We start from the raw sequence: 15448 nt of genomic DNA on the forward strand, positions 1-15448 counted from the left end.
CACGTCACAATTCCTGAAGCCCGTGTGCCCAAAGCCCGTGCTCCGCAACAAGAGAAGCCACCACAATGAGAAGCACGTGCACCACAATGAAGAGTAGTCCCTGCTCACTGCAACTAGAGAAAGCCTGTGGGTAGCAACGAAGACCCAACATAAAGCCCAAAATAAATAAATAAAATAAATTAAAGAAAAAGATTACTTTATATGTATGTAATACTGGTTTTCTATTTGGAGTAGTGATATAAAATGAAAAAAGTTAACTTGATTAAGTATAACATTATTATTGATAGTACATGGATAGGCCACAGATCATAAAGGTGCGTTCAAATAGTTGAAATCAGGGCAATCCTTATTTAGTGCAAGACTTTCCCATGCTTGAGGAATCCAGGCTCTGGGAGGGATGTAACTTTTGGATAGACATCTAGTTAGGACCCTGGGATTCCAGCGCTTATGAAGGAGATGATGAGGAAAAGGAAACCAGGTCTGTAGGAAGGGGCAACAAAAGAATTATGTGCAAAACATTCCCCAAAGTCAAACTTAGCTGTATGAGACTTCTTTTAGAATTAAGATCAAAATTAATGTAAATATAAGGACAACCAATGGCGCTTGGGACACTGTAGGGATTATGAGCAATTGACCACAGAGGTATTCTATGTACTCTGCTTCTGCTTAAAATCTTTTGCAAGCTCTGTAGCAGAACCCTGAGCATATGAGGATATGGGATGGAGACCCAGACGAAGCATGTCTTTTTGTGCCTTATTGTGAAAGACTTTAATAAGTAATGTTGCAAGATGATTGAGGAAAGAGCATAGAATTTACAAAGAAAGTTTTATCCCCCCATATAGGTAAGTGTAAGTGCAACGTGGTCTGAGAACTGATTGTAGGGATGGAGAATATTTTAGAAAGAGACCAGGAAATAAATGAAGGGCAAGCAAGAATCCATCTACTATCTATTTTCATCTCTCCCTCCTCTTTATGTCTCCTCTGGGGCAGAGACCATAGCTTCTAGCAGGTTGTCTGGTATAGAATAAGTGCTCAACACATGTTTCCTAGACTGTTCAAATGAAATGAGCATACAATACGTGGATCTTTTGTTGGAAAAACAATTGCAATATGTAAATACCCATCAATTCTAAAAGATTACTGAACAGTCAATAAATATAAAACAGTCCTAAATCTCTATTTTTTGGATTAATTTTAAAAAAGCACTTTTAGAATCTGGAAATATGCAAGTTAAAGAATCTAGTGAGGGCTTCCCTGGTGGCGCAGTGGTTGAGTCTGCCTGCCGTTGCAGGGGACACGGGTTCGTGGCCCAGTCCGGGAAGATCCCACATTGCTGTGGAGCGGCTGGGCCTGTGAGCCATGGCCGCTGAGCCTGCATGTCCAGAGCCTGTGCTCCACAACGGGAGAGGCCACAACAGTGAGATGCCCGCGTACAGCCAAAAAAAAAAAAAAAAAAAAAATGTTATATAGCAAAATACTTTAAAAAATATTAAACCCCAATAATACAGAGCCAGAAGGGGAAAACTCAGATCTAGTCATAATGATCTCCTTTTAAGCACTGTTCAAGAAAGCTCTAGATGCTAAGCTCTAGATGCTAGATGCTAAGTTCATCTAGAAAAATATTGCAGAGAAGTGTCTGTTTTACCTCTTCGTCAGACCTTGTGGGGAGAGGTTTCTTCCTGCTCGTGTATTTACAACGTAGCGAATTTTCCAGAGGGCCATAGCTGGCTGGAGACGGACATCTCTGAGGAGGATAGAACTGCATGCTTTCTTTATGATCTTGAAAAATAAATTCACATTTAAATATGATTGTGTCCCTCTGACAAGAAGCTGGAACCCATCCCTCCCTCCTGTGTCTATGGCAACCTTGGTCTGTACCACCATCATCTCACTACAGACAGCAGTCTCCTCTAGACTGTTCTCTTGCTTCAGCTTTTGCCCCTGTCTCTTTAGGGCATCCAGAGTCATCTTTAAAAAATGTAATTCTGACTTTGCCACCTCCCCGCCCCCCAGTACAAATCCTTCCATGATTTCGTTTACACCTGGAAGAAAATCCAAACGTTTTAACTTCTGTCAATAAGGCCCCAGATAATCTTTCTTTTATTTCGTCATCCAGCCCCCATCCTCCACACTGTTTTGGCCATAATGAACTCTGTTCAGTTTCTTTAACAAGCCAAGCTTGTTCCCAACTCAGAAAACACCATTTTTTAAATGTAGAAGAATAAATTTTTGTTTTAATGGAACATCATTTTTAACCTGAAAGAATGACTAACACAGACTATCATTATTCAGACTTGGGCACTTGGCAGATACTTTAATAAAAATGAACAAAGTAAGCCTGTCACTTCATGGAAAGCAACTGGTAGTATTTGTGGCCAATTTTAAAATTAGACTTTTCAAGTGCAAACTGGAATTTGGAAAAACTTGTATCTGCCACCGTGACTGAATAGCATATCCACAGTTCGACTTTTCTGATGAGATTGGAGGTGTTACGTACAAATGTGATTTAAAACAATATTATGTACTAAAATAAGTTAACATAGAAAATATCTGCTCAGGTCTGTGAACCACTGTTTTCCAAGTGACTAATATATGATGCTACAAAACCATGCCTGTGTAAAAGATTCTTTAGAAGGGAAGATAGATCGATGGATTTTAAAGTAACAGAACACAAAAAGTTCATTGAAACACTTGTCCAGTTTTGATGTGGTATTTTCTCTACATACTTCAATAAAAATAACATTTCCACTGTGTCATTCCAGTAAACACTAATAAAAAATGAATTGCAAGAAATTAAGCCCACAAGGAAGGAGTGAGGTGTTAGAAGGAATACTTAAAAAAAGATATTTATAAATATATTAGTAATTTAAAGCAAGGATTAAGTGTATACAAATTATAAGGCTTTGAGGGTATAAAAATAATATCAAAATAAAATATTAGACAGTAATAACATATAAAATGGAAAAGGGGTGATTAGTATTAAGGCAGAATAATAAGCTATTTAGTCTTAATTCAGTCTAGAAAACAGTCTATTACCCAAGTTATAGTTCTGGTTAGTAGATTAATAAGAGCATTGAAAAAAATGGAATAGTTATATTCACACAGTATATTTTTGAGACAAAATACTAAATAAAACATTAGCAAATTTTTATATGCCAGTTATTGTAACGCAAGTTATATGTGTATTTATTCTGCTCTTTGTCATCAAAATGCCAAATTTCTCTGTAGGCTTACTAAGAAGAGCAAAGAATACTCCTGCAACATTGAAAGTTCTATTTCAAGGGTTCCAAGGTTTGTGGCTTTTAATGAGGAGTCTAAGAATATAGGGAATTACATGTATCAAAATGTTTGTTTTAGATAAGTGTTTGATCAATTAAAGTTGAAATTACATTCATCATAGTAAGTTAATTTCACTCACCAATTTATGACTAAAAATAGGAATAATGCTAAAGACATTTCTGTCTTTTCAAATTTTATTTTATAAGGAAAAGAGCTCTACTTTCAAACACAGTACAGCATCCATACCATCAGAGCAAAATCATCTTAAGTTTGCTGTATTGTTGGGAAGAGGATATGAACTTCAGAGTTTTAAAATTCAAGCATACTATTTATTTATTTAGCTAAACACTGAAGGTAAGCAATGGAAGAATAGAATTTGTATAACTTTCTAGAAAGAGAAAAAAAGAGGAGTAAAGAAGAAATGAATCCAATATATGGCAGGAAAAGAAAAAAAAGTCAATAAAATTGGCAAATAGGAGGCACAACAAAATATAAAAATTGATTAAAAAATATTAGTAATTACAATAAATATCAATGGTGTAAGTTTAACACTTAAAAATCAGGTGCAGATTGGTTTAAAAATTCCAGGTCTGTGCTAATTACACATCTGAAATATAATGACACAAAAGGATCACTAATGAAAGGATGGAGAACCATAGACCAGGCAAATCCTAACCAAGAGAAAACTAAAAGAGTTATTGAAATATAAAAAAAAGACTTTAACAACTTTATTTTAAATCATAGTGAATCAATACATAAAGACATTATTTAAATGGCCATAGCTATCTTTTCAACATGGATTGAAACAGTAAGAACATACTTCAGAGTAAAAAATAACCATTATCAGCGTTTCGTATCAGTTTGTGTGGCATACGTAATAGAGTTCAGTGATTATGAATTTTTCTTGATATTGTGGCAACTGATTTAATATATTTCAACTCTGAGTGCCTTGCTTGAATATTTAAAAATCCTACTTGAAAAAGAATTTGGAAACAGCTAGGTGCATTTGTAGTCTATTCAGAGAACGAGTTAAAAAAAACAAAACAAACAAACAAAAAAACACCTTTGCCATGCTATTTCCCCTGAAGGCCTGGATGGATTTTTGCTTAATAAATGAATAAAATTCCGAGTATGTAATCCCCTACAAGTATTTAATTGATTTTGTTCTTAAGTAATGGCAGTAATCTTTGGAAAGTTTTCTTTATATAAAACATTGCATTTGAGTTTTATAACTGCAAGAAATAGGACTGTCCTACTTGGAGAATAGAGGCTTACATTAAAAAAGAGGTTGACACAGCGTAGATGGAAGAACAATAAAGAGAACAATCTGTAGGTGGGCAATAAAATTAGGGTAGTCTAATAAAAACGGTATGGGTTGTAGAACCATACTGATATCAATATTTACTAATATTTGAAAATTCTCATGTATATAAAACTCTTAGTACAGTGTCTGAGCCACACTAGTCACTCAATAAATGCTACTGCTGTTAGTGTTATTAGAGAAACAGCTCTAGATGTTTCTTTTGAAACTTAGAATAAAACCATTGTCTTAAGCAGCTCTCCATACTTATTAGCAAATTTTAACCTTACCCTTACATAAAATTTAAAAAATAATTTTCTAAGTAAAGAGCCATATATTTCAAAGAACATTTATAAAATGCAGATAGAAAGGAAAACATTAATGAACAAAAACTAAAACAAACAAAAGAGAAAAGAAATCATCCACCACCACAAATTTAGAGAGTAATGTTACTATTTTGGAGTATCACCAAACCTTTCTGGATTCTCTTCCAATATATCAAAATCATTTTCTTTTTGTCCTGAGATCCATCTACTTAGCCTCTTAATAGCTTAGCTTGAATTCATTTATCAGAGAATTGAGCAAAGTCTGTTTATCAAGTAGTAACTTAGCTATCAAGAGTAACTGAATATTTTCTCATTTGTTTGATAAGGATAATGATATCTACATTGACAGAGAAGTAGTTATCATGAGTCTAAGTGAAGAGTACTGTCTCCCTCATCTGAAGTGTTCAACTTAAAACCAGTAAGCTTTAGCGAGCCCACTAGACTCAGAACTCTATGTGTGCCTGGATTGTGTGCTATTTTCTGTACATCTAATTTCTGCAAAGCACTGGTGACCCAAGGGTGAATTTTTACCCAGGAGAATGAACATCACTCAGTAAGCTGATAGCATCACAGAGTTCAAGCACTGGGTAGTTAAAGGATGGGGCTGTCTCTATTCTGTACACTTAGGGCCCAGCTCAATGGGGTATAAACCATGTGCTTGATGGATATTTGGGGTTTTTTTGTTGTTCTTAAAATATTTTTAAAAATTAATTTTTATTGGAGTATAGTTGATTTACAATTTAGTTTCTGCTGTATAGCAAATTGAGATATTTGTTGACTAAAAAAGGAATTAATGGTATTTGAAGGCACTGGAGGCCAAAACATTTCCTTCGTCCACCCCAGGCCATTTCTTTAAGCAGCCTGTTTTTTCTAAGATGAGTAGAGAACAATCTACATGACCCCAGTACTAATGATCCACTCCAGCCAGAGGGTACTTGACTGGACTCATGACTTTGAAGACCGTCCCACTTCACTAACACTGCTGTTCCATTCCTTAATTGTTCTTTATTTTTAGCAATATTTTCTTTTTAACATCTTTATTGGAGTATAATTGCTTTACAGTGTTATGTTAGTTTCTGCTGTATAACAAAGTAAATCAACTATAAGTATACATCTATCCCCATATCCCCTCCCTCTTCTGTCTCCCTCCCACCCTCCCTATCCCACCCCTCTAGGTGGAGACAAAGCACCGAGCTGATCTCCCTGTGCTATGCGGCTGCTTCCCACTAGCTATCTATTTTACATTTGGTACTGTATGTATGTCCATGCCACTCTCTCACTTCGTCCCAGCTTACCCTTCCACCTCCCCATGTCCTCAAGTCCATTCTCTACACCCGCGGCTTTATTCCTTTCCTACCCCTAGGTTCTTCAGAACTATTCTTTTTTTTTAAGATTCTATATATATGTGTTAGCAGGAAGTATTTGTTTTTCTCTTTCTGGCTTACTTCACTCTGTATGACAGACTCTAGGTCCATTCACCTCATTACAAATAACTCAATTTCCTTTCTTTTTATGGCTGAGTAATATTCCATTGTTTATATGTGCCACATCTTCTTTATCCATTCATCTATCGATGGACACTTAGGTTGCTTCCATGTCCTGGCTATTGTAAATAGTGCTGCAATGAACATTGTGGTACATGACTCTTTTTGAATTATGGTTTTCTCAGGGTATATGCCCAGTAGTGGGATTGCTGGGTCATATGGTAGTTCTACTTTGTTTTGTATTGTTGGTAGTTCTATTTTTAGTTTTTTAAGGAACCTCCATACTGTTCTCCATAGTGGCTGTATCAACTTACATTCCCACCAACAGTGCAAGAGGGTTCCCTTTTCTCCACACCCTCTCGAGCATTTAGTGTTTGTATATATTTTGATGATGGCCATTCTGACCAGTGTGAGGTGATACCTCACTGTAGTTTTGATTTGTATTTCTCTAATGATTAGTGATGTTTAGCATCCTTTCATGTGTTTGTTGACAATATGTATATCTTCTTTGGAGAAATGTCTATTTAGATCTGCTCATTTTTGGATTGAGTTGTTTGTTTCTTTGATATTGAGGTGCATGTGCTGCTTTTATATTAAAATAAAAAATAAAAAAAAAGAAGAGAGCAACCAAACCAATAAAGAAATCCGCCAATGATAACAAGCACTAAAAAGCACTAAAAACTATACTAAGATAAACATAGAAATCAGAAACAAGTCAGTCGCAGACAGCAAACCCCAAGTCTACAGTTGTGCCCAGAATATACCGCCTCAATTTTGGGAACATTCATTGTCTATTCAGGTATTCCACAGATGCAGGGTACCTCAAATTGGTTGTGGGGATTTAATCCGCTGCTCCTGAGGCTGCATTGAGAAATTTCCCTTTCTCTTCTTTGCTCGCACAGCTCCTGGGATTCAGCTTTAGTTTGGGCCCCACCTCTGCATGTAGGTCACCCTCAGGCTTCTGTTCCCACCCAGACAGGATGGGTTTAAAGCAGCGGCTGATTAGGGGTCTCTGGCTCACTCATGCCGTGGGGAGGGAGGGGTACTGTAGTTATAATTGGAATGCAGGTTGAGCCTGAGGTGGCAGAGACCAGTGTGACGTTGCAAAAGCCTGAGGAGTGCCGTGTGTTTTCCTGGGGAAGTTGTCCCTGGATCACGGGACCCTGGCAGTGGCAGGCTGCTAGGCTCCTGGGGTCGGTGGGACAGGTGGCACATGTGGATAGTGACCTATGCTTGCACACAGGATTTTTGGGGGCTGAAGTAGCAGCATTAGGGTTTCATGCCTGTCTCTGGTGTCTGAGTTGATAGCTATGGCTTGCGCCCATCTCTGGAGCTAATTTAGGCAGTGCTCTGCCTTCTGTGGACAGACAGGGAAGGAATCCCCTCTCCTCGCACACCCCAAAACAATGGTCTCTTGCCTCTTAGGTAGGTCCAGAGCTTTTTCCACACTCCCTCCCAGCTAGCTGTGGTGCACTTGCCCCCTTCAGGCTGTGTTCACGCAGCCAACCCCAGTCCTCTCCCTGGGGTCTGACTTCTGAAGCTGGAGCATCAGCTCCCAGCCCCCACCCGTCCCAGCGGGTGAGCAGACAAGCCTCAGGCTGGTGAGTGCTGGTCGGTGCTGATCCTCTGTGCAGGAATCTCTCTGCTTTGCCCTCTGCACCCCTGTTGCTGTGCTCTCCTCCATGGCTCCGAATCTTCCCCCCTGTCCATCCCCAGTCTCTGCCAGTGAAGGGGCTTCCTAGTGTGTGGAAGCTTTTCCTCCTTTACAGTTCCCTCCCAGAGGTACAGGTCCCATCCCTATTCTTTTGTCTCTGTTTTTTCTTTTTTCTTTTGTCCTACCCAGGTACGTGGAGATTTTCTTGCCTTTTGGGAAGTCTGAGGTCTTCTGCCGGTGTTCAGTAGGTGTTCTGTAGGAGTTGTTCCACGTGTAGATGTATTTCTGATGTATTTATGGGGAGGAAGGTGATCTCCACGTCTTAGTCCTCCACCAACTTGAAGGTCCCGACTCTCTATTTGTGCAAGATTTTGTCTTTCAGGTTAAGACTCTGGATTCCTCTTTGATCTATGATTCTGCTTCTCTATCTCTGCAACATTTCCATTCTCAAAACCCCCATCAGTAAAGCCCTTTCTGGGCCCATTCAGGCCTTGAACCTTCCACCTGGATACTCCAAGTCTTTTCATTTTCATACACCAAGATATGGCCTCTAGGACTACTGTTCCTATCATTTAATTTCCAGGGATTGAGCCATTGGGTTAATCACAGCCCCTTTTGTTCATCGCACTTTAGAAAAAGAGTTCTTTCTTGGGAAACTCTTATTAGAAATGTGTACATGGGCCAAATTAGTTTTCCATATTGGTTTTGCAACCTAAGGCCCAGATGGCATAGGGTAGAAGAGAAATAAAGACATGATGGAGGCCAGGGAGGAAACTCTTGGTCTCACAGGATCAGTTAGGTGGAGAATCCCTGGAGAAGGAAAGGGAATGCAAAAAAGAAGGAAGGATATTAAAATGTGTCTGTTGCCTACTATGTGCAAAGTGAGGGCTCTGTGTGTGGGGTGTGTGTGTGTGTGTGTGTGTGTGTGTGTGTGTGTATTAACTCTGAGAGTTAATATCATTATTTGAATTTTATGGATGGAGGAGGGTGAAGCTCAGAGAGGCAGAACTGGGACCAAGGTCAGTAGAGCCCTCGGTCTTCCCACTGTATCCCATGGAGTTCATTTTCTCCAGCCCTAAAGCCCTCTCTTGTGGCTCAGAAGAAAGAGATCAAAAGATTAGACCTGAACACAGAATATCCATGGCATAGGATTGAAGAAAGAAAGAAAAAAGAACATGACAGATCTAGTTTGGGCCAAATAATACTAACAATATCAAAACCCATCATCAACAGTAATATAACACTATATTTATATGCTGCTTTTGATATCTCCATGGACATGGTATGCTTCTGATTTTTATCTTTACAATCAATTAGTAAGAGAGGTCAGTTTTATTTTCTCCATTTCACAGACTCTTCTTAAGATAAAGTTATTTTACACCGAATGGATTCACAAAAACTAAAAGTTTGCCAAAAAACAACTGTTGGAAAGGATGGGGAACGATGGGGTCTCACACGCTTTTGGTGAAACAAAGTGATACATCTACTTTGGAAAATACATCTAGTGCCACTGAAGAGAGGAATATTCTAAGACATGGCCATTTCACTCTTAGAAAAAGAACTTATCATATTAAGTATTTGGGAAAACATGTACATATTATACACAGGGGAAGACATCAACGATATTGTTCACAACAAACTAACATTCATAAGAGGAAAAAACTGGAAACACCTAAGTGATGGTATTTAACTATGGATAAACATTATATTAATGTGATGCAATGCTGCCTATCAATGAAAACAAGTGAATTATATCTACATGCATCAGCTCAGACACTCTGAGATTCACAAAAGCTAAGTCACGATGCAGGAATATAGCAGTGTATGACTTAACCTACTTATTTCTATAATTCTTTCATAAAGTGTTCTTACCTCTGTTTTGTACACTCTGGTTGTGAGTCACGAATGAAGAGCTAAAGGAAATGTTACAATTGAAAGAACGTTAGTATTTCCCACGCTGGGTCAGTACTCATGGCCTGTCATATTTACAGAGCACTTTATATTTTACTGGATGAAAAATTGTCTGTTTTGTAAGGTTGATAAAATGTGGTTCCTTCCTTTCTCAATACAGATGAACATTAGATATGGAACAAAGCGACTTAACCACATAAGTTTCTTCCATGTCACTTCAGTGAGCACACATCAAAATTCTTTACTTTTGGAAGCTACGAATTTAGACTTGCGTTGTAGCTACAGTCACTATAGAAAATGCTATGTAGCTGGATGGGGCTCCTACTCTATAGTAGTTGTTTACCAATTGAAGGAGAGTCAGCCATAGCAAAGAAGAAAAGAATAGAAATTATTTTATTCCTTCTTAATGTGAGCTAGGTAAGAAAATTGTGGATTATTACAAGGAAATTGATAAAGAAAAAGGGATTATAAAAACATAATAAAAGGCAATAAAATGATATGCATAATAAAAGGCAATAAAATGATATGCATTTCTAAACACACAAAGACTGTTTACTGGGACTTCCCTGGTGGTGCAGTGGTTAGGAATCCACCTGCCAATGCAGGGGACATGGGATTGAGCCCTGGTCGGGGAAGATCCCACATGCCGCGGAGCAGCTGAGCCCATGCGTCATAACTATTGAGCCTGTGTGCCACAACTGAAGCCCATGTGCCTAGAGCCCATGGTCTGCAGCACAGAGAAGCCACTGCAATGAGAAGCCCGCATACCACAGCGAAGAGTAGCCCCTGCTCACCGCAACTAGAGAAAGCCCACGTGCAGCAATGAAGACCGAACATAGCCAAAAATAAGATAAATAAATAAATAGATTTATTTAAAAAAAAGACTGTTTACCAATGGCTTTACTTGGTGCTTTACTTAATGTTTGGCTTTGTGTAACATGCAGCTCTGATTTTCTGGTTCATTTTGTATTGTTGTTGGCATTGTCATTTTAAACTTTAGTTGCTCCTACAGTTAAATCTAATTACATGAAGCATGTTCTATGCCACGACTGTACAATTAAACAAAGCCTCTGGGTTAATTCAATGAAATCTAGCCCTTTTCCAGCACCAATGAAATCAACTGAGTACATATCTGGTTTTTGTTATTTCCACGGAAGCCTGGGGTCTTATGATTTGCTTGGTAGATAAAAATGCCATTAGAGCATTGAACCACCACACTGTGCTGTCATCACTGGTTAGACTTCTCCTGCTATCTAAGCCTTCGATTCTGTTAAAATCAGGATCCCTTTACTAGGAGCCAGTGTACAATTTTTTAAATATCTGGAAAAATAATCACAGATAGCAAAATTTCGCTGCCCTAATTTTTCAGGATTTTTAGAAAATATTGAGAGAATAGGGACATCCTCTGAGGATATTCTAGGTTTTGTGTACAAAGTTTATAAAAATATAAGTAAAAAAAAAACTACCTAAACTGAAATAGAAATAATTCTTTCATTTTATAAACATTTATTGAGCATTTACCAAGTACGTGATATGTTTTGGGGGATATCAAATGAATAAGACATGGCCTCTATCCTAAAGCAGCTTAATTTATGGAGGGAAGACATGATTATACCATAATCACAATTTGGGGTAAACACCACAATTGAGGTGAGCACAGCAGAAGATCCTGTGGTAGCAGAAGAAGGTCACAATCCAGACAAAATAGATTTGATTCTCAGGAAAGTCTTCCTGGGACATATGCTAACTGAGCTGACTTCTGAAAGGTGAATAGGAGATTGGTGAGGAGTAACGGTGTGTTCCAGGCAGAGGGAACAGCAGGTGCAAAGGCTCAGAGGCAAGAAAACATGGCTTATTCTTCAAGAGACCAGAAAGTAGTTCCTTATGGATGGAAGGTAGGGTATGAAAATGTATCATTAGAAGGCTACTGTTTCATTAGAAGGCTACTGTTTAAGCAAGAGTTGATGGTGGCTGGTTTATGTTGGGAGCTGGGGAAATGGGTAGAAATGGATAGACTCAAGACCCATTTTGAGTTGAGATTTGAGAATTTTGGGAGTTTTTAATGATTTGGATGGGAAGAGTGAAGATGGGAAAGACAGTATACCATTTACTGAGGTGAGAAAGTTTGTAGCAGGAGAGTGTTGGTCCAGAAGTGAAAGTAGAAATGAAGAGTTCAGTTTCCAACACTGAGTTTGAGATACCTGTCACTGATTTAAGGAAAACTGCCCATTGGGTAGCTGGATATATGGGTCTGGGGCTAGGAAGGGTGGTTGGGGCAGAGGATAGAGATTTAGTAATTATCAACATAGAGTTGACCCTTGACACTGTAGGGATGGATGAACTGCCTACACTCTTACTGATAGAAAAAAGGACATCAGAAGGATCTGAGGAATACCAACATTCAGAGTTCAGTTTTGGAAAAAGCCTAAAAGGGAGACTTAGAAGAAGCAGCCAGTTAAGAGAGGAAGAAAAATCAGGAGACTTTGTTCAATTAAACAAACAAACAAACAAAAGAAGCCAAACCACACTGAATAACAACTACTACAGATGTGGGCCCAACTAAAATCTCATGATCTTTTCACTATAATATGACGTGTTTTTGTTTCCTTTCAGAAAATTACATTAAGAAAGAGTATGTACTTATTGTATGGGCAAGAGTTTTGTGTCAGATTGGGTCTTAAACTGAAAACAGCCTAATAAGAGTTATGAAACTGCAGTCCTAATGTCCACAGATCAAAGACTGAGAACAAAGTTGCTGAAGGTGTGAAATAGGACAAGAAAGTGAGGGAGAGGAAGGGAGTGGGGGATGGAGACCATGCCCCTGACATACAGGGCCTGGCAATGGCATTGAGAGCTGGTGGTTAGCGGGCACATGGGCAGGTTGAACAGGTCTGGCGCTGCTCTCAGCTTCACATGGAAGGTGAGTGACATTGCCCAAGGCCACGCGGTTTGTAAGTGAGGAAGCCAGGCAGTATGATTCCAGGGGCTCCCTCTTAAGCAATACTCTATTCCATCACAAACAGCGTATTATTAAATAATAAAAAAGCACCTTAACTGTGGGCAGGCACTAAGGAAAGTCAAGATTTATGGGCTGCATTTTTAAAATCAAGTCAGTGTAGGCATCATGGGCTACTGAAGAGTGGAGTTGGACTTGATTTCAATGGCAAGAGACTCAGTCTCTCTGGGCCTCATTTATTCCCTTTGGGGAATGGGTCAGAACTACGTCTTGTATTCAGGGTGGCTTTAAGCTGTGGTCTGATGGATAAAGAGGAGTTTTCCAAGTAGGGAGAGGGTGGAGAGAGGGAAATATGGGGGTGTGCTGTTATAGGCAGAGGAATAGCACATGCAAATGTCCTGTGTTGGGAGGCGGTGGAGAGTGACATGAACTGAGCTGGAGCCACTGGTCAGACTGGGGTCAGGAGGGTCTGATAGCACTAATTTTGGAGACTGTATGTTAAGGAAGCTACCACTAATGTACGTGACCTTGGCCAATGAATCACCAGCCTGAGCCTTACTAGTCTCCTTGACTCTTCTGTTGGAATGACATTTGTCACAATAACCTGATCAGGCAAGTATTTAATCAGATAATGACATTTTCAACCCCTGGTCATTTATAAAGTGCTTTTCCAAAGTAATCGTCAGCTTCTGTGTGTCATCCACTGAGACTAGAAAAGCCAACTTTTCTTCCCGGGTTGACTAGCCTCCATTCCAGTTAATCCTCCCTACTTAATATCCATGTTTTCAAATATCGTCTCTAACATGCAATCAATCGCTTATAAAGTGCAGGAAGAGCAATGTTATTAACTTCAACAACAACAATGATTCACAGGTTTCCCTGGGGCCTCAACACTGGGCCTCATTATGAAAGGCCAGAGTTTCTCTTTCTCAGGAAGCCTCTGTGAGTCATCATCCCAGACAACACATAACCTGACCCCCAAGCTGGGACCCAGCAAGGGATTCCTGGCTCCTTACCTGGTAATGGCAAGAGAAATCTCTTGAGGACTTTGGTTTTGTGACAGGTGAGATAATTCAGGCTTCATCTGATGATGAGGAACTGTGTAAAGGCGTCACAGAATTTGGGCAGGTTGCAAAAGGAGAATGATAGGGGACCATTAGAAGTCTAGCGGAACTGCTATAATTTCATCCAAGTAATCTCTGATTATTAAGAGTAAGCTGTTCATGGTTAGTGGAAACTGTAACCCACGTGTTCTGCAATAACCGTGGCTCCTGGGACTGGCTTCTCCCTGAGGCTATAAAAATTGCTTTGAATGTTGAATATTCAATAATATTATAAAAAATATTAAATTTGGAACTCATCCTTGAACTTGCCAATATATAGAATATTTCATTGGAAGGTATTTGGTATTGGAAGGGCTTGAAGTGGAAGTGGACTGAGGTTGAATTCTCCATTCAAATGAAAACTTACATAGAAACATAAACAAAAATGTTAAGCTTAAGAACTATTCTGAGCAATGTAGGGTAGGGGGATGCCTGATGCTGGCCCAGGCACACCTGAATTCTCCTATCTCTGCGGTGATAGGGCAGGAGAGCTCCCAGGATTCTATTATAGACCAGCGGTTTCCACCTGGTTCCCACCAGACATGAGTTTTCTCAGTTGTTCCCCTTTGATCTTCAAGTTTTGAAAAGTTTTGACAACCACAGGAACTGGACTTATTCAGTAATTACATATGTCATTGGTGTTACCACTTTTTATTTCCTTTTCATCCTGGATAGATTTTAACTAGCCATCCAGAATTACCAAGGGCACATAATAATACTATGATAGGGAATCCCATAAAACACTCTTCCAGTTGCAGTGGTAAGTAGTAAAGTTAAGGAAGCATAAACACTGACATGTCTTAATTTTGGCTGTTACTCTGTGCTGTGTCCAAGGTTGATCACAAACTCAACACCTTTGACAGAAGGGCTGTCATTACTTGAAAAGTGATTGGAGTCAGTGACTGGTCCACTAGTCATACATCCCATAAAATCATTTCAGGTCGTCAACAGCCACCTCTGTGAGCTGATCAATGTCACGTTGCTGGGTTTATAATCACTGAAGCCTGAGGCAACACCTCCTCAACATTTCAGTAGGATGCTGAGCTTTATTGTGGAAAAGGGTACAGTTTCCTTTAGATTTTAAAATTATTTAGAATTGCCAACAGACCCTCACTCCTCCATCAGAAACCCTTGGGAATCCACAAACCCAGGTTAGGTCCCACTCCAGTCTAACTTTCTCAATGTAAAAAGAGCAGACTTGAGACTCACAGAGTCAGTGCAACTTGTTCAATACGCGCAGTGAGCTGGTGGTGAGCCTCTGAAATCTTAGCCCAATGTTGCTTTGTCAAACTAGGCTGCCTGTGTTAACTCTTTGGGCCATAGCTCAGGTCCTTTGGCTCTGGACATAACTCATCATTCTAAGTGAATTGTGAACAGTATCCCAAAGGTGGGCATGAAGGCATCACCAGATTAGCATCCTGCCATCTAGCAAGTG

At 39.3% G+C, this 15448-nt stretch overlaps 1 protein-coding gene across 1 annotated transcript in view; it reads right to left on the reverse strand.

Moving 5' to 3' along the window:
• CLNK (cytokine dependent hematopoietic cell linker) overlaps positions 1-15448 on the reverse strand; it is a 182749-nt gene that overhangs the window by 15116 nt on the left and 152185 nt on the right. Inside the window, exons 14-16 of the mRNA XM_019928012.3 lie at positions 13927-14008; positions 9916-9956; positions 1646-1779 (exon numbers count right to left, since the gene is read on the reverse strand). Of these exons, the coding sequence (XP_019783571.2) occupies positions 1646-1779; positions 9916-9956; positions 13927-14008 (257 nt within the window). The remainder of the gene's footprint in view (positions 1-1645; positions 1780-9915; positions 9957-13926; positions 14009-15448) is intronic.

The sequence above is a fragment of the Tursiops truncatus genome, chromosome 5 (assembly GCF_011762595.2).
Source record: "Tursiops truncatus isolate mTurTru1 chromosome 5, mTurTru1.mat.Y, whole genome shotgun sequence".
Lineage (NCBI taxonomy): Eukaryota > Metazoa > Chordata > Mammalia > Artiodactyla > Delphinidae > Tursiops > Tursiops truncatus.